Source organism: Scylla paramamosain, chromosome 13 (assembly GCF_035594125.1).
Source record: "Scylla paramamosain isolate STU-SP2022 chromosome 13, ASM3559412v1, whole genome shotgun sequence".
NCBI lineage: Eukaryota > Metazoa > Arthropoda > Malacostraca > Decapoda > Portunidae > Scylla > Scylla paramamosain.
The window spans coordinates 23,248,686-23,267,084 of NC_087163.1; the positions used below are offsets into that span (position 1 = coordinate 23,248,686).

The 18,399-nt window shown below is 43.1% G+C and overlaps 1 protein-coding gene across 20 annotated transcripts in view; it reads right to left on the reverse strand.

Annotated features, from left to right (window-relative positions):
* The window catches only part of LOC135106536 (longitudinals lacking protein, isoforms A/B/D/L-like), a 183,774-nt gene that overhangs the window by 30,029 nt on the left and 135,346 nt on the right, over positions 1-18,399 (reverse strand). For 18 of the 20 annotated variants that reach the window (XM_064015672.1, XM_064015671.1, XM_064015668.1 and 15 more), the window contains exons 1-4: positions 12,460-12,548; positions 10,854-10,937; positions 8,941-9,732; positions 6,676-6,801 (exon numbers count right to left, since the gene is read on the reverse strand). In XM_064015672.1, coding sequence (XP_063871742.1) covers positions 6,676-6,801; positions 8,941-9,732; positions 10,854-10,934 — 999 coding nt within the window. In that variant the 5' untranslated portion in view covers positions 10,935-10,937; positions 12,460-12,548. Of the gene's footprint in view, positions 1-6,675; positions 6,802-8,940; positions 9,733-10,853; positions 10,938-12,121; positions 12,189-12,459; positions 12,549-18,399 lie in introns of those variants that run through there. The other 2 variants (XM_064015666.1, XM_064015665.1) reach the window with 2 other exon arrangements.

The following is an 18,399-nucleotide window of genomic DNA, read 5'->3' on the forward strand; positions in this document are numbered from 1 at the left end:
GATCCATGGCCATCGAGTTGACAGACGACGCTCGACCCTTCGCCGTAACAGCATCTCGTACAATCCCTTACAATTGGCGTGAAGAAATTAAGAGCCAGTTGGAAGAGCTGCTTAACAAGGGAATCATCGAGAGTGTGGACTACCCTACGGCATGGTGCCACCCCATCGTGCCTGTCCCAAAAAAGACATCTGGTGTAAGGCTGTGTGTTGACCTGACACGACTCAACCGTTACGTGAAGAGGCCCGTGTATCCAGTGCGCTCACCTCATGACGCCATCGCCTCGATCGGGACCGGAGCAGTTTGGTTCACCACTCTTGATGCCAAGATGGGGTATTTTCAAGTCCCCATTAGAGAAGAAGACCAGGATTTAACCTGCTTCATAACACCTTGGGGTCGGTACAAGTTTCGGCGAGCGGTTATGGGTCTCGTCTCGTCTGGAGACGAGTATAACCGTCGAGGAGACCAAGCTCTCGGCGACATACCTAACACCATCAAGATCGTGGACGACATCCTGGCCTATGACTCCACCTACAGTGCGCACTTAGCCCATGTCATTCAGATTGTGCGGCGGTGTGACCAGCACGGCATCACTCTCAACCCACAGAAGTTTACATTCGCGGAAAGAGTGGTAGATTACTGTGGTTACTCTGTTTCTGGACAAGGCTACACGACAGACTCAAAGAAAGTTAAGGCAATCTCTGACTTCCCACGACCACAGCACATCACCGACTTACGATCATTCATGGGTCTTACAAACCAGCTTGGAAGCTTTTCTCCTGCTGTGGCTGCAGCTGCACAACCCCTCAGAGATCTCTTACGCCCGAAGAACAGTTGGTGCTGGTCTCCTAACCATGAAGAGGCGTTTGAGAAGGTGAAACAGTGTCTCGTCAGCCCACCTGTCTTGGCATACTTCGACCCATCATTACCAACGATGCTACAGACTGACGCCTCAAGGATGCACGGATTTGGATTCGTTCTCCTGCAGAAGCACAGTGACCAGTGGAAGATGGTGCAATGCGGGTCAAGATTTGTTACAGACACAGAGAGCCGCTATGCAGTAATAGAGTTGGAAATGGCTGCAATCGTCTGGGCAGTCAGGAAATGTGGCACCTACCTGAAAGGACTCCCTCACTTCGATCTAGTGCTCGACCACCGCCCGCTGATACCTCTCCTCAATAGCAAGTTGTTGGGAGAAATAGAGAACCTGCGGCTGCAGCGCATGAGGGAGAAGCTTGCTCAGTATTCTTTCACAGCAAGCTGGCAAAAGGGATCGACACACTGTGTGCCCGACGCCCTCTCACGTGCTCCAGTACAGGACCCAGTGGAGGAAGAGGATGCTGCTACTTCTGGTGACCTCGACCCTCTCCACTCAGCGGTCATCTCAGCGTTATCTGCCACCAATGAGGACGGCGTCCGCTTAGCACCACTCCAGGATCAGACTGTGGAAATGGTACGTGCCGCAGCAGCAAGAGACGGGGAGTACTGCTTGCTCAAGAACGTCATCATCGAGGGCTTCCCTGATCATTGCCACGACCTCGATCACCGCTTGCGTACGTACTGGCCGGTGCGCAGTCTGCTGGCCGTAGACGACGACCTGGTGGTTTACGGGCCGAGGCTTCTTATTCCTCACAGCCTCCGCCGAGAAACACTAGAGCGACTCCATGACAGTCATCAGGGGATGGAGCGCACCAAGCGACGGGCCCGACAAACGGTGTACTGGCCTGGTATGGACAGAGACGTTGAGAACGTCGTTTCTGGATGCTCACTATGCCGTCCACTCCTACCAAGCCAAGCCAACGAACCTCTCTGGCAGGACACGGACACACCCAGCAGGGTGTTTGAGTCAGTTTCTGCAGACTACTTCCACGCAGCAGGCCGTACATACCTCGTGTATGTAGATCGCTTGTCTGGGTGGCCTCACGTGTCTGCATGCTCACGTCCAGCATCGGCTGATCAGCTCGTTCGTGTCCTTCGGGGTGTGTTCGCCGACACGGGCGTGCCTGTTCTCCTGAGGACTGACGGTGGACCGCAGTTCACTTCTTCATCGGTACGGCGCTTCCTGGCTCGATGGGGGGTGGAGCATCGTGTATCTTCACCTCATTATCCACGCTCCAATGGTCACGCCGAGGCAGCGGTCAAGTCCGTGAAGAAGCTGATCCTCACGACCACACAGCAGGGACACCTGGACGAGGATGCGTTCGCTCGCGGGTTGCTGGAACTGCGCAACACTCCGAGGGCGGAAGGGCGATCACCAGCACAAGTCCTCTTCGGTCATCCTATGAGGTCCTGTGTCCCGGCTCATCATCGCTCATACGCTCAGCAGTGGCAGCGCGCTGCTGATGAGTGCGACGCCAAGGCAGAGCGACTGAGGAAGAAAGCGAAACTTCGCCACGACGCGTCCGCCCGTACTCTTCCTCTCCTGCACCTCGGTGGCCACGTCGACGTTCAAGATCACACGACAGGCCTCTGGGATCGCCTGGGTGTCATCGTGGCTGTTGGGCGAAGGAGAGACTACCTCATCAAGATGGGCAGCGGTCGCGTGATGTGGCGTAATAGAAGACACCTACGCCCACACAGACCTCTTGCTCCCCTTCCTGTCGAGCAGCACACCGCTCATGGCGGTGCAGCGCTTCAGCATCAGGGTCACGAGGAACACCACCATCCCGGCAGCCCGGAGCATCAGGGTAACGGGGTACACCGTGGCCGAGAGCAACCAGAGCGTCGAAGCAGCCGACAGCGTAGGGAGCCGAGACGACTGCAGGTGCGGTGGCACCGTAGCACCTACGATTAGTCGTACGTGTTCATTGTACGCTGTGTTTGTTTTGTGTATATGTACCGTGTTTTCTGTACTTCAATCATTGTAACTTTGTTTCATGTGTTACGGTAGCCATAACAAAGATAAGGAATCTTCCTTATGTCTCGGGGGAGGTGTGTGGTTGTTAGCTAGTTGTGTGAACGAGTGAATGAGCGAGACGTGTATGAGTGAACGAGCTAGGCTTCAGTCATAAGTGTTAAGTTGAAGTGCGCGGCCTGGCGCCGGGAGATCACCTACCTCCAGCCTTCTGTTCACACCTTCTGTGAATAAACACCTGCACTGTTACCTGCGTTTCCTGTGCCCCTGCTGGTCAAGAGTCGAACACAGTTTATTGAGTAGTCTTCATGGTTAATAAGTTGAACTGTGTGCATCATGTGCCTCCTCCACTTCCTTTCAACTGCTTCTCAGGGGATTATTTGGCAAACAATTCTTATGCCCCATGTTGTTGGTGGCTCACATGCAAAGCTCAGTCCTGTTAACCCAAAGGAATTAACCGAGTTTGATGATTATGATATGTTGCAATACAAAAGGAGCAAGTTGCTTTAAGGCCTACTTTTTTTTGGGGGGGTGGGGTGGGGGGGAGGGGGGGAGACAATGATGGTGGCAGTGCTATTGTTGTATGTACTCACAAGTGTTACAATAATCACCATGATTATTGTAACTGAAGGCATGATTTTATTAGCTTTTTTGTTATTTACACAATGGATATAGCATTTTCTGTCTTGAAAGGTTTACTTTTTTTTTCTTCCCAAAAACAGAGCAAGTCATCATCACTTGCCCAAAACAAGTAAGATACCAGAATGTTCCCAGGGAGGGCATTCTGAATGCTAAGATTTCCATATACATAGTACATATAGAATCCAATTTTGAATACAAGCATTACATAAGGCTCAAGCTACTTGAGCTGCAGGAAAGTTTTTTTTTCATATCCTTTCCCTGATAAATCAATGAACTAAGTAAATTCTAATACTTTATTAAGCAACAATAATTATAACCCATGGTAACTACCACTGAGGAAAGTCAGCTATTGAATCACCAACAGCAGCAAAGCAACCAAAACAAATAAGTAACTATCACATCACCTGTCTCGGATCCATTGATATCAAGCAAGAAACCACCAAATGTTCTGAGTGAGATAGCACAATTTATTGTCACAGCTAAAGCAATATTTTGGCAATCCAGAAGCAGCATGATGGAGAATTGATGACAAGATGTTTCTGTGTGCCATAAACACAGCTCATCAAAATAGTTTCTCAGAAACTTCTCAGAAACATGTACAAGACTGAATCACTTACAACAGTGAGATTACATCATATCATAAAAGCACGGTGTCAAAACACCAGCTCAAATTTAAGCCCAATGCTACAATGGCAGCAACAGAAGGTAAAATTTGCTTACGCATTTGCATTTCTGACCTGATGGTCAAACAGAAAAGTCCTAGGCATTATCAGAAAAACATTCACATTACTGATAACACAACATTTCCGGAATCATATCCATGACAGGTTCAACATTTCGCTATTCAGCTTCATGATGATTTAAGAAGCTGAAGTACAAAGCCATGTAACAGAAAGCTTCTCTGTAGTGGCGTAGTGGCAATAAATATAATTGTTTATCATACAGTGGTTCAATGTATCAGCATACTGCTTTTATCTCACCAACACTGACACTTTTTTTGTTACCACAGGCATATTTCATAATAAAGCCATAAAGGTTTTCCACATGACACCATAGTGATAAAAAAGAAAAACTAATAATATTAACAAATAACACACTACTCATAGTATCCATTTGTACTACAAGCCACCAGTGTCTTGGTAATGTGGTGTTAGTTTACCCAACAATTGTTGCAAGGCCAGGCCAGACATAATATATTGGTGGGGGCAAAAATTATGGCAGCAGTGGAATAGGGAAGAGAGTAAGCTGTTGCAAGCAGGTAACCAGAATTATAAGAAATGGTTTTGGTGTGTGTGAACCAACATGTATGGATTTCCTGTGTTCTTATTATTACAATTTACACCATGACATCTTTAAAGTTGGGGAAGCTTGCTATCACAACACTATATCATTGTGTTTAAACTCATGTGCCCAACATCGAATACTTTTTTGTCAATATCTGGTTCATCTCATCTAAAACTGATTATCAGAGAGCCCCTTTCATCTTATGTGTATTGTACAGCTTTGTTTACACCTCTCAATTCTGGTGGCCTGGAGAACAAAATTTGATACTTCATTTGTATATTCTTACAGAATGTTCACTATGTACTACTTTGGAATGCTTAAAACTAAACTTGCAACAAAATAAGAGATACACAGTGGATTACAAGAATTTAAAATAAAGTTTTTACTTTTTAGTGAGAAAAACATTAGGCACTCTTGACATGAGCAATTTAGTAAATAAAGACTTATGTATCTCTTATAATATGAACAACCTTTCTTCCATTTTACTTAACTTTAAAAAGTTCAAATTTGTCAACAGATTCATAATGATTCTGAAGAGGAATGTGAATACAAAGACCAAAGCAAGTGGAAGAGAAGTTGCCAGTACACTCAGGATCAGCAAGGGCAACATAAACCATAGCCAACCCTGAGTCAAGTTAGAACAAGGAAGCTAAATTTGAAGGTGCCGAGGCCATGTAAAATGCTACTTAGTTAACTTACTAAGCACATATTACACAATCATGTTACTAAAGTTATGATGCAAAATGGTCTAGTTCAACACTCAAAAAGCTTGCTGCATTCTGCCCTCTGCAGTAATGCTACTCACCTTTGGCAGGACAAAACAGGATATTATTTTTGCTTTTTTAAAAGGTATAACATATCAATAAAATAACGTGAACTGTGATATGTCCACTTATCATTTTAGATGAGTGCATTAGTGTATACCATGTACAGGTTGAGGAAGTTAAGTCATAAGTTGTTTAATTAAAGGTCCCCTGTCACAGTGCACAGACTAGTATACTGAAGTATCATCATCTTTCTCCAATTACTTTTCTCAGCCATGCCTTGCAAGTCAATCATGGTTACCCATCCTCTTTACCAAACTTTTCTCCATTTGGTACTGCTTCTCTTCCCAATACTTGCTACATCAATATTCTGGTTCACTTAGTTACTCTAATTCACTTAGTTATGCATATTACAACTAAATTTTTCTTCAACAGAAATCACTGAACTTGAACTTTGCAGATCCTAGCCCACTTCATGTACAAAATCATAATTTGGCTTTCTCAGTTATATTTTCCATCTTGCTTTGGCTCTGGCTTACTCTCTCACAAAAAGGGGAATGGTTGATTGCTAATTAAACAAATTTTATGGAAAGTGCAAAATGCCAATCCCTAGAGAGATAATATTTAAGATCCAATGTGCACACAGATCAATGATGTCTTCAGAAAAAAAAAAAAAAAAAAAAAGTCTTGATTTGGACACCATAACTGCAGTAGTAAGCATTTCTTCTCAACATTTGTACTTCACAACTAAAGCTTTTTTTTTCTTGAATACATGCAGCCTTAAACAGCTGTTTGCTTTACAAATTGACATGTACAGTGCATATAATCAATATGGCATTCTCCTATACCAGTATGTATGATATAAATGGCATAGAAAATAGACAATCTTGTGAGTGAAAAATCTGTCATGTACTCTATACACAATGCACTCGTGAAAATTTAGACCAAAAGTAGAACATAAAAATACTAGTATCAAACTACTAATCAAAGCCATGGCCATTAAAGGTGTTAATTATAATAAGCATTAATTTCAATTACATGAGAAATTCAAACTCATGGGAACTTAGTGGTGATAGCAAAATCAACACCTTTAGTTGTGGCACCTTCAAAATTTCAAGAATTCCAACACTCACCAGTTGTTGCTGCTGGCGCTGCTGCTGGGGTTGTGACGCTGCGGCAACAGCAGCCGCCACAGCCCCAGAGAGTCCTTCCGCAAAGCTGGTGGAACTATTGTCACCCTCCCAGGTGGCCATTCCACTCTGGAACACGGAACCACAAAGAATGTCCTTAAAATTTTGGACAAAAGGACAAACACACACACACACACACACACACTAAATGAATTTATAAAATACGACAAATAAATAACCTTTGTGTTACTTCAATACTTCTATCACACCTCCTCTTAATTTACACCTTAATGAATGTTAAAAAGCTATTCTCCTGTCAAGATCTATTATCAATTCTGCCAATCCTTTTAGTCACCATTCTCTGCACTGATTCTAATATAGGCCTCTATCCATCCTACAATATAGACAAGAATTGCACAGATGAGGTCTGAACAGTAGAGAAGTGCAAGGCAAGGGAGACCATTAATGGGAGGAATGGATAATGTGAAGAGAAAGCTGGATGCAAGAGGAGATGTCTGTGAAGCAAGGAAGAGTTGGTGGCCTGTGAGAAGGGTGAAAGAAGAGAAGTTATGGAAGCACGAGTGGCAATGTAACTTTGAGGATTTTAAAAGAGAGGTTCTTCCGTGTTTGATCTGATCAGCTGATCACACCAGATGTGCAGAAGGTAGTTTTATTCTGGTGTAAAAGGGTTGCTGGTGGAATCTGCTGCAGAGACTGCTGGACATGCTACTGGCACAACTAATCTTTACAAAGAGTGGGCTGGGAGGATCAGTCCTCTCTTCCCGAGGCTAAGAAGATAAGATGTTTATACCAATATGTACACATAAGAGGACTGGATACTACCTACTACTCTTAGTGCTACAAACAGATTTCTTTCATTGTTATTATTACATACTACGATCATTACTGTATGTCCCGAAAGAACAAATCCTGTAGACCATACAGGAGAGTGCTAGTTCATCCCTAAATTTAATACATCGTATCCATGCCATGTACATGTGCCTCAATGCCAGTATAATATAGATGACAGACAAGGCTGGTATGCACACAAAGGGAAGAGAGAGAATACAGGCCTTCAGATCAGAAGCACATTACCATCCACGGTGCCCCTCCAAGACAGCCAGTGACACATGTAGCATTCACTGTACCTCAATTAGTACAGTATGGTAACTATTTATTATTTATGGATGTTTCCCAAAGAAATAGCCTAACTAGTTCATTAAATCATCAAAAAAATAGTTTATGAACTGTTGCCTTAAAATCTCTGGCAGAACTTTTCAGGATGGCCTTTGGTGTTCTGTATAGTACAATAATTATTACACTGTAGCCCATATTACTTGCAGTGTTAAGATGAGCAAAATAAGACAAAGTGAAAAATCAAAAAAGTACAGTGAGCCCTTTGAAAGTTACATAAAGACTGTACAGTAATCTTAAAACCAATGGTGTGTCTCAGCCTTGTGAAGAGTCAAATGGGTGAATTTATCAGTGATGCACAGCCACCATCTATCAGGCATTGCCGAATGGTGAATACAACTAATAACCCTCGCAATGACTGAGAGAGCATGCATGACTATGCCTGCAGTGGGTGAGAGGAGGGTGTGAGGAGAATGGGATGATTAGAATGTACATGGAAGAAATACAAGGCTGGGAATAAATGAAGACTTGTGTTGGCTAAGGGGAGCATTAGTTAGATCACTTAGCTGCCTTTTCAGATTATTATTTAAACTCAGCTTTACCATTAGATACTCATTTGTTCCTGTACTCCTATTCATTAAACTTCATTCAAGCTAATTTCCTTCCTACCATTTTGTCATTCATTTCATAATCTATCATGTCTTCTCAGTGCACCCTTACACCTCTCCACTTCTACCTAAAGCTGCCTCTTGACAAGTGTTTCCTCTTCTCCAGTAGAGGGTATCCTGTCACACCCCACCATCACAACCATCCCTCCCCACCATTAGAAGCTATAGCATATTTTTTTCCCTCCATTATTAGCCGTTTCAATGCATTACTCCATTCACTGGTCTTATTCCAAGCCTCCTTAAACAACTTTCACTGATTTTGCATTCTTTTCCATTGTATCTTCCTTACGTATTTTCTTTCAGTTTCATTTCTTTCCCTTTCTATCTTTCCTCATTATTTTCTTCCAGCTATCTTCCACATTTCTATAACTTCTTTGTATGCATAATTTCTATAACTTTTTTGTATCCCATTTTAACATCAAGTAAATCATCATATTCGTACAACAAGTAAGCAGTTTATACTCACATTTTGTAGTCCTGATGGCCCAGGGAAGTCACTAGGATTAAAGTCACTCATGGCCACAGGCTCCTCCTTTTCCACAGTTGACTGGAGGAACTCAGGAAAGTCATTGGTATTGCCCTCGGAACTGTGTGGGCCGTCTCCTTCCTCCCCACCCCCACCACCACCTTCGTAACTATTGCTTTGTACTAGAAACTCATCGTTGGCAGATTGTTCATAGCTGTCATGCTGTTCAACTTTTATGTGCACTGCCGGCTGCTCGACACTTACGTCAGATTGCTTGTCCTCCAGCTGGTCCCGAGACCTGCCGGCATCACTACCACTAATCTTGCCGGTCGATCCTCCGGCCTCCTGCTCTGGGCTGCCATCCCCAGGCGGTCTGCCGGGGCTCTGTTCAGTCACTCGTCGCTCCTCGGCTCGCCGCCGCTTCGCCGGTGGGCTGGCAAGCTCTGGGCGCTGCCTCCCCTGCCCTGTGGCACTGGTATTATTGCTGCTACCACCACTTCCATTTTTCTTTGGTTCCTCATCAGGCACTGCTAGGCCTTTGATTCTCAAACACTCTGCTGCTTTTATGAGTGAAGACAGTTCATTTTGTCTCACATTAACTTCACCAATGTACATATAATCTAAAAGAAACTCCAAGTCTTGGCAGTTTATGTCTTTGAGAACTACTACTGGGTTCTTGCATGGTGTGCGATCAAAAATATCACTAAAATATTCACTACAGGTGGACAGAACCAACTTGTGGACGGGATAAAATTTGCCCTCACATGCCAGAGTTACATCTGTGTAGGTCTCCTGAAAATAATGTGAAAAAAAAAAATTAATACATAACATCTATCAATATTCTTTTGATTATATTTTCAATGAACAACCAAATTCATGACACAAGCACACACAATGATGCCCATTGTGATGCTCATCTTTAATTTCTATTGCAAGGAGTGGTCTCTCTGTCATATAAGCAACACTCCAAGAAGGTCTATTTCAAAAATCCTGAAAAAATCTTATGGTGTGGTGTAAATATCACTTCAAGATCCAAACAATACAGGTGACTGGATGTCACCTTGTACACACATACAAGACAGCAGCTGATTAGTTGAGAGAGAGAGAGAGAGAGAGAGAGAGAGAGAGAGAGAGAGAGAGAGAGAGAGAGAGAGAGAGAGAGAGAGAGAGAGAGAGAGAGAGAGAGAGAGAGAGAGAGAGAGAGAGAGAGAGAGAGAGAGAGAGAGACTACAAGTAGACACCAGAAAATGTTAACATTAGCCTATCTGAAACAGATATTTACTAACGGCAACTGAACCCTGGTCACCAATTTAAACCAAATGATCATTCCACATTCTAGTGTGTTTTCTGCCAGTTACCACCAAGCTGCAGAGACCATAATGCTGTTTGTCACTCTTCTGCAGCCTATCATACAACCTTATGAGTTTGTAGGAACACATTCTTAATTGTTTTCTCAACATAATGTATCACCAGTTTCAAGTCAATGCATCATTGCTTCCTTTGCAATTTTCTTTTATTTTTCCTGCTCCAAGCTCATTCCTTTATGAGCTATTGCTGCTAGTTCATGAAGGAAGCCAGACAGTATCTATGGCTTGATTACAACACACACTGGTCATGTAAACCTAAATTCCCTGGATAGCAATTTGAAGAATTCACTTTTACTACATTAAAAGTTGTAAACAAAATGAAAAGGAACTAGGATTATGGCACAGTGTGGAGGCAAAGAGAGTGCTTCCCTCTGGCATGTCAAATGAACCTTGGGCACCACAAAGTGAACACAACCTTGAAATTTTAAGTTGCCATTGTATTTAAATTTCCCTGAGCAAAGCAAGTATTAAATTCCAATTACAAATACATGCATTGATATGTGTGTGTGTGTGTGTGCGTGTGTGTGAACTAGAGGGCCAAGTTACCTTATTGCGGAGTCCACTGATGACATGGTAAAATGTTGTTCGGTGATTGTTCCACTTCAAGGATAGAAGTTCACCGTCCATTTTCTACAGAAAGAAAAAGACACAAGATTATCACCAGTATTCAAGCCTCAAAATAGTTAGGCTTCAAGAGTTAAAGTTCCTGGTAACATTCAACATACATACACTGATACTGGCATTAAAGGAATTATAAAGATTCCCACCACACTTGTACAGACAGTTGTCCTCCTCACTTTTGTCTTGTCCTTCATCACCACTGTACCTTCTATTTATTCATTTTCTGTATGTATGTGGTCTAATTACCTTAATAAGATTTCTCCACAATGATGGTTATCTGGATGTGCATTGATACTTGTAAAAAAAAATAAAAAAAATAAATAAATAAATAAAACAAATAAACAAATAAACAAAAAAAATAAATAAATATACAAATATTGCAATTATACACAGTCATGCCAGTGACACTCCTAAAGGCTTCAATTACAAGAATAATTACTTCAAATCTAGACAAGAGAGACAATGCAAGGGCTCCCAAACCCCTGTAAGTTATGGATGTGACCTATATAAAATTGAAGAATATGTGAATTATTGCAGAATTAAGCTGGTCTCAGCAAAAAGAAACATCCACACTTGGTATATGAGAATTACTGAACATAGAAAACACCTGTGTAAATCTTTTCTGCTGAAAGGCACCAACTGGGATCCCCGAGGTCAGATCAGGTCAGGTCAAACATGGCTCACTTTATGCCACAAGGACTTAAGTACAAAACAAAGACAAGTTTTTATGTATTTCTCATTCACAGACTATTTTCCCTGGATAATACTGAAATAACATCAGTGTTTTCATTGGTGATGAATCATTCGGTTCATTAATTGCATTGCTGGTCCCTTCATCGTGTGGATCAAATAAATAAATAAATAACAAATTAAGTAAAGTCAGTGTCTGGAAATTAATAGTCATGTTACTTCCACGAGGAGTAGATCCAACTCGGACCATTCTGAAATATCACCTTGGACCGTCACCTTAACCAACTCGGACCGTCATTTCACCCAACTCGGACCATTCTGAAATACCAAACGTGACCGTCATCTCAACCAACTCGGACCATTCTGAGCGACCAACCCTAAGGTAACCATCACCGACCCCCCTCACGTGCCCAGGGGCCCTGCAGAGGCAACACCGTGGACGTGTCACTAACGCCACCCAGACCACGCCTCTCCCACCACACACACCACACCACCACACTCACCTGCACTCACTTCACCTTTGTGTATAAGCAGGTGACGCACAGCTCAACTCCCTCCCGCATAATTCACCTCTGCTTGGAATAAAATCATCAAGAACCCCGCGGTCACTACCTCACCACCCGCCATTACTAATTATCACGGCAAAAAAAAGCGAGTATTAAAAATGACGGCGGGGCAGGACAGGGAAGGGCGGAGGGACAATGGCACTGACTGTAATCCTCCCCATAGACGCTTGGCACTAGCCCCCCCGGCACTCTCAGTTCCCCAACAGTCTCCCGGTGTTATGGGTGTCAGTGCCTGGTATAGTGCGAGGGTGAAAGTAAGGTAATTGGGTATTTACCTCCAATAATTCTGAGCCAGCAGGGCCTCCATCACTCGGCCATTTTCGCTCCTCCTCGCTGTGAGTGTGACGTCACCCGCGTCCTGAGCGACCGCGGGGCCAAAGAGACAGCTGGGTTATTCACTTTTATACTTATGAATTGTTTGCTCTTATTACCACTTTTATTACTACTGTTATCATATCTACCATTTTATGTCATGAAATTAAGAAAATAACTATTCGCGCCGACCTTTCAAATTCTTGTCCAAACATGTTCTGCCGGTATGTTTGCTCTTACTCCTGCTATTATTCCTTCTATCATTTTATTATTTTCCTGTCCGTCACGTAGGAAAATAATAATTCGCGCTGACGTTTCGAATTTCTGCCCAAACTAACTGGTAAGTTATTCAATTTTGCAGTAAAGGCTTGATTATTATTATTATCACTAATTTTATTACTGCCATTATTGCTTGTATTATTTTTATTTTTGTATGCATTAGACTATTAAATACTTCGTTGTTTCGCCGCTATTCACTTCGTTAGCCATGCAAAAGAGAGTTAAAAAAAGAAATGGGACTCGCTCTGACTTAAAATTCCAGCAAGTATTGGTGTCATGGGTTTTTTGTGTGGTTGTGTGTGGGAGTGTTACGTCATGGGGGTTTCACTTTTTTTTCGTTATGTAAAAGGGTCACTGGCCAAGGGAAACAAAAAAGAAAAGAGAAAAAAAATATCCCACTGAGGTGCCAGTTTCAAAAGAGATGTCAAGAGAATCATCGAAAATTGAAGGATAAATCTCTTGAAACCTCCCTCTTGAAAAAAATTTAAGTCATAGGAAGGAGGAAATACAAGCAGGGAGTTCCAGAGTTTACCAGAGAAAGGGATGAATGATTGAGAGTACTGGTTAACTCTTGCATTAGAAGGTGGACAGAATAGGGATGAGACAAAGAAGAAAGTCTTGTGCAGCGAGGCCTCGGAAAGAGGGGAGGCATGCAGTTAGCAAGATCAGAAGAGCAGTTAGCATGAAAGTAACGGCAGAAGATAGCAAGAAATGCTGAAGACAGTCAGTTGGGGGAGGGCAGCTAAGACGAAAAGCTTTTGATTCCACTCTGCCTAAAATAGCTGCGTGAATGGAAACCCCCATATATGTGAGGCATACTCCATACATGTGTGTGGGTGTGCGTGGGTGTATACGCTGTTATGAATGTGGGTGAGTGCATGTGGTGTTATAAGTGTGATGTATCTATGGGTGTGCTGTGCGAGAGTTTCCGAGGTGTAAGTGTACTGAATATACGTGGGGAAAAAGAAAATATTAACACTGGTAAATTTCATGATTATTAGCCTCAGACAAGTCACGGATGGCTTTCAAAAAGATATTTTACACACAAATACCACATTTTCATTGTTATTCTTGGCCTAAACATATCCCAGAGGTTCGAAACGGTAAAGTAAAAGTACACACGCACACTTCCTGCCTCTCTCTAACCGTACACACTACTTCTCTGTTCCTAAATAAAACAGCTCTCCGATTTACCGCACAATAATATCCTTAATTTCGCTGTAATCTCCCCCATTCCAGGTGAGTTCCCACGCTTAATTAGCATGTCAGCGCCTCTCCTTATGCCTCACGAACCCTCCTCCCCTCCTCCTCCTCCTCCTCCTCCTCCTCCTCCTCCTCCTCACTTCTCTACTTCTCCTCTTCCACTTCTTCCTTTACCTACCTCAGTTTCTTTCCCTTCATTTATCAGGTGTGTAGATATATTCTCTCTCTCTCTCTCTCTCTCTCTCTCTCTCTCTCTCTCTCTCTCTCTCTCTCTCTCTCTCTCTCTCTCTCATTTTATTTTCATCCACGACATAAATCTACTTTTCTCCCAGCATTAATTAAAAAGAAAAAAATCATACATGAGTTATATAATGAAAATGAACTTTACATTAATAAATAATAAAAAAATCGTGAACTTCGTCGTAAAAGCAAATCCACAAAAAGAAAAGAAAAAGAAAAAAAAAAACATGCGCACGGTGGAAAATGTTTTAAACCACCACCACCATCACCACCACCACTACCGCTACCATCGTCACCATCAGCAGGCGAACACAAGAGGAGGAGGAGGAGGAGGAAGAGGTAGGACATACATCACGTGGAGAACAGGTTATGGTGTGTCAGTCAGTATTTGTAATCCATAACACCTTCCCCCCCCCCAAAAAAAAAAAAAGCTTTGGTCACACATGTCTGGTGTTGATAATGTCTAATTATGATTTTTTCTTTTCTTTGATTTCATTTTGAGCGATTTCATATTTTTGTTATTCCATTTCTGTAACATTCGTCATTAGGTGCGCACATTCTTAGCTGACTAATTAGCCATTGTAACTTGCAGAATTCGTGAGTAAGGAGAAATATACTTTTAATTTTTTTGTAATATTCCACTGAGTTGAGCACGCAGTTCTTATTTATTTATTCATATTTTATTCTTCCAGTCATCCTCGTCACCAATAATGGCTGTTCATGGCTTACACAATATCTAGTCAGCCACAAGCTACGTTCCTTTCCTCACAATCAACCCTCATATTACTGACAGTTTCATTTCCTCCAGCACTAACTTGTTCAGCTTCCCGATATTGCCTTTCCCATATTACCTTCCCCAGCATGGACATGGAGACTAACACAATAATCTTTAAGGGACATAAATTACACGAGTGGCATTCCATCACTGTCGTGCGCATTGCGACTTGGCTTTCTGCTTCCATTATTTCTTCTTCCCTTCTCCCTTATTTATATCATCAGTCTTAGTAGAGTCCAGGCAGGATTTTGGATCTGTACTCACACACATTTTGGCGCCAGATAGTCTACTTTTTAATCTACTGTGCTACCGCAATTGTCTGGGGGCTGGAGGGATCCTTAGGTACACGGGGTCGAATCCTTGCCATGATTTGAGGTTAGGAAGGGCATCCACTCGGGGTAACGGTTCCCAAATCCCCAAAACCAGAGTCCTTCGTTAGAGGGCGCCGTCTTAGCTCTTATAGATTAGGGACGTAAAGACCGAAAAAAAAAAAAAGTAAAAGCTACTGGGGTCTGAAGAAGTGCTTTCAAAATTCTAGTGGTTATAGTTTAGTAAAGATTCTGAATAGGCTATAGTGAATGTTATTAATTGGCGTCTTCAGGAGTGGAGTGTTGTCAAAATTCTGGTGGTTGTAGATTTGCAAGGATTCTGAATAGATTATAGTGAAGGTTATTGGTGTCTTCAGGAGTGGTATCAAAATTCTAGAAGTGACAGTTTAGCCAGGATTCTGCACCATCAATGGAAAAACATCACAGGAACCTGAACCATCACCTATGTGGCCTTTAGAAATACGAGCCCTACTGAAACCTGCTTTTATATCGGCGTCATCACGAACTGGCGCATCTCTCAGCTTACAAACACACACCTCCCATGCTACCAGTATACTAGGTCATAAGCTGGAGATAAGCTGAGTGGCTGTGAGCTAGTACCGCATCCAACTGTGTGTGTGTGTGTGTGTGTGTGTGTGTGGAGAGAGAGAGAGAGAGAGAGAGAGAGAGAGAGAGAGAGAGAGAGAGAGAGAGAGAGAGAGAGAGAGAGAGAGAGAGAGAGAGAGAGGAAACTTGGTGGCTGCAGGTATGAATAGGAATGTTTGGGCGGATGTTGTGAGCAATTACTGCTATACTAGTGGGATATACGAAGACAAACGATGGAGAGAGAGAGAGAGAGAGAGAGAGAGAGAAAGAGAGAGAGAGAGAGAGAGAGAGAGAGAGAGAGAGAGAGAGACTTACATAAGCAGAAATACGTATAATAGTCATCCGAACATACAAAAATAAGACAAAAGTTCCAAGATAATAACAAAGGGCAAGAAAACCCAATAAATCATGCAGTACCTAATTAGGGCGAGGCGAGAACGACCAGAAGGGAATATTTTCGCCACTTTCAGGAACACGACATTGAAGGGATGACTAATTAGTGTGGTCGAGGAGGAAGCGGAGCAGCCATTACCGCTCGCTTGGGGAGAGAGGCACCGAGAAAACCCAAGTTATTGCTGAGGAGGTAAAAATTGTATATGTATAAATTGATAGATAGACAGATGGATAGGTAGACAGACAGGTAGATAGACAGATTGATAGACAGATGAATAGATAGATAGAAAGACTGACAAATAGTAGATAGATAGATAGATAGATAGATAAAAAGACAGACACATAGATAGATAGGTAGATAAACAGAAAGATAAACAGATTGATAAAATATAAATCCTCAGAATAATAACCCACAAAAGAAAAGAATATATGTATTTTATTACAAAGCCTCTGGAGAAATTATGATATGATGATAGCAATGATGATGATGAAAACGACAATGATGATGATAATAACAATGATGACGATGGTGATGATGATGATAATGACAAAACAAAAGGGAGAAAAAGAGAAGGGGAGGAGGAGGGAGGAGGAGGAGGAGGAGGAGGAGGAGGAGGAGGAATCAAGGGCAGGTAGGAAGACCCCCCGGTGCGTCAGGGGATTGACCTCTCCGGCTTCCAGTCTCGCCTAAATCATCAGTGGGACAACCAATAACTGGGTGTTCAGGGCGGCGCCGCAAGACTCCCAGCGCTCACTCACTATTTCACCCTCCCTCTTTCGGTTTCTCTTGCTCCCTCACTCCCCGCGTCACTAGCAGGCACTCGAGGCTAGTCGAGTGCAAACTGCCGAAATAGCCAGTAAGGATGCTAGTGTAGGGCTTAAAAGATTATATTCCGAAAAAAAAGTGAATCTCTTTTCGCCACGAGTGAGGTGAACAGGTGGCGTTGCGAGGTCCTCCCTTCCTCCTGCTGCAAAGGGACGTCTGGTAGGAGAAATGTGGAGACTTCAGCTCTTGTGGGATAAGGAGACTTGGGTGTTTTTGCCCCGCGGTTCCAATATTGGTTGGGACTCGAGTGTTAATAAGTTTGGGTCTCGCAAGGTGGGATTCCTACTACTTTGACACCGCGGGGATTACTCGCTCACCTGGGGGTCGAACAAGGGACAGGGAGGTGGGCGAAAAGAGGTGCTGAAGGAAGCCCTCTAAGTAATGGTCAGCTTGGTCACCTCGACTCGCTGTGTGCCGGAACGTGCTATCCAGACTGCTGGCGTGTGTCAGAGATGTTTTGTTCGCGGTGGTGTTATTGCAGGGGTAAAACATTATGTACCAATTTAGTTCCCTGAATTCTTTAATATGTGGCTGTGTGACAGAAGTTGCTGTCCAGACTGTTGGTGTCAGAGAAGATGTTTTATACGTGTTGGTGTTATTGGGTGAGCTAAAACATGATGTTCTAGTTTCGTTCCCCTGAATTCTTTAATATGCGTGATAAAACATTTCCTGGATTTTCCCCCTCCCAGTATTTTAACAGAAGCACTGGAACAATTTCCTGTAATTCTTCGCACTTTTTAACACGAAGTAATGGTGGAACATTTGCTATTTCAACCTTCTCTTCTTTTTAAAGGGGTGGATGCAACGCTTTTTTGTGGCTCTTTGTGTTATTTATGGCGTTCTTTGCCGAGAGAGTCTGCTTTTCGATCCGTGTGTCAGGGTGTACAGCAAAATGTGTGTGAGGGAGCTGCCCACTCGCTCACGCCACCTACACGCTTCTCCTGAACACTGACAGGAGCTGAAAACCTTGCAGATCGTGACAGGCTTCCCGCCACACTACTGACGAAGGGGTGGCGTGGAGCAAGTGTTGGTGGAGCCTCAGCGCGGCGTGTCCTGTGTAGCTCTTTTCAAAATTGAGAGAGTTGCCTGAGGGGAACAGAGAGAGAGAGAGAGAGAGAGAGAGAGAGAGAGAGAGAGAGAGAGAGAGAGAGAGTGGTGGTGATGATGACTACTGGTTAACTCTTACATTAGGGAGGTGGACAGACTATTCCGGATATTTTATTCTCGAAACTTTTGAAAGAAAAGTGTTTTTTTTTTTTTCTCAGGCGTGCAT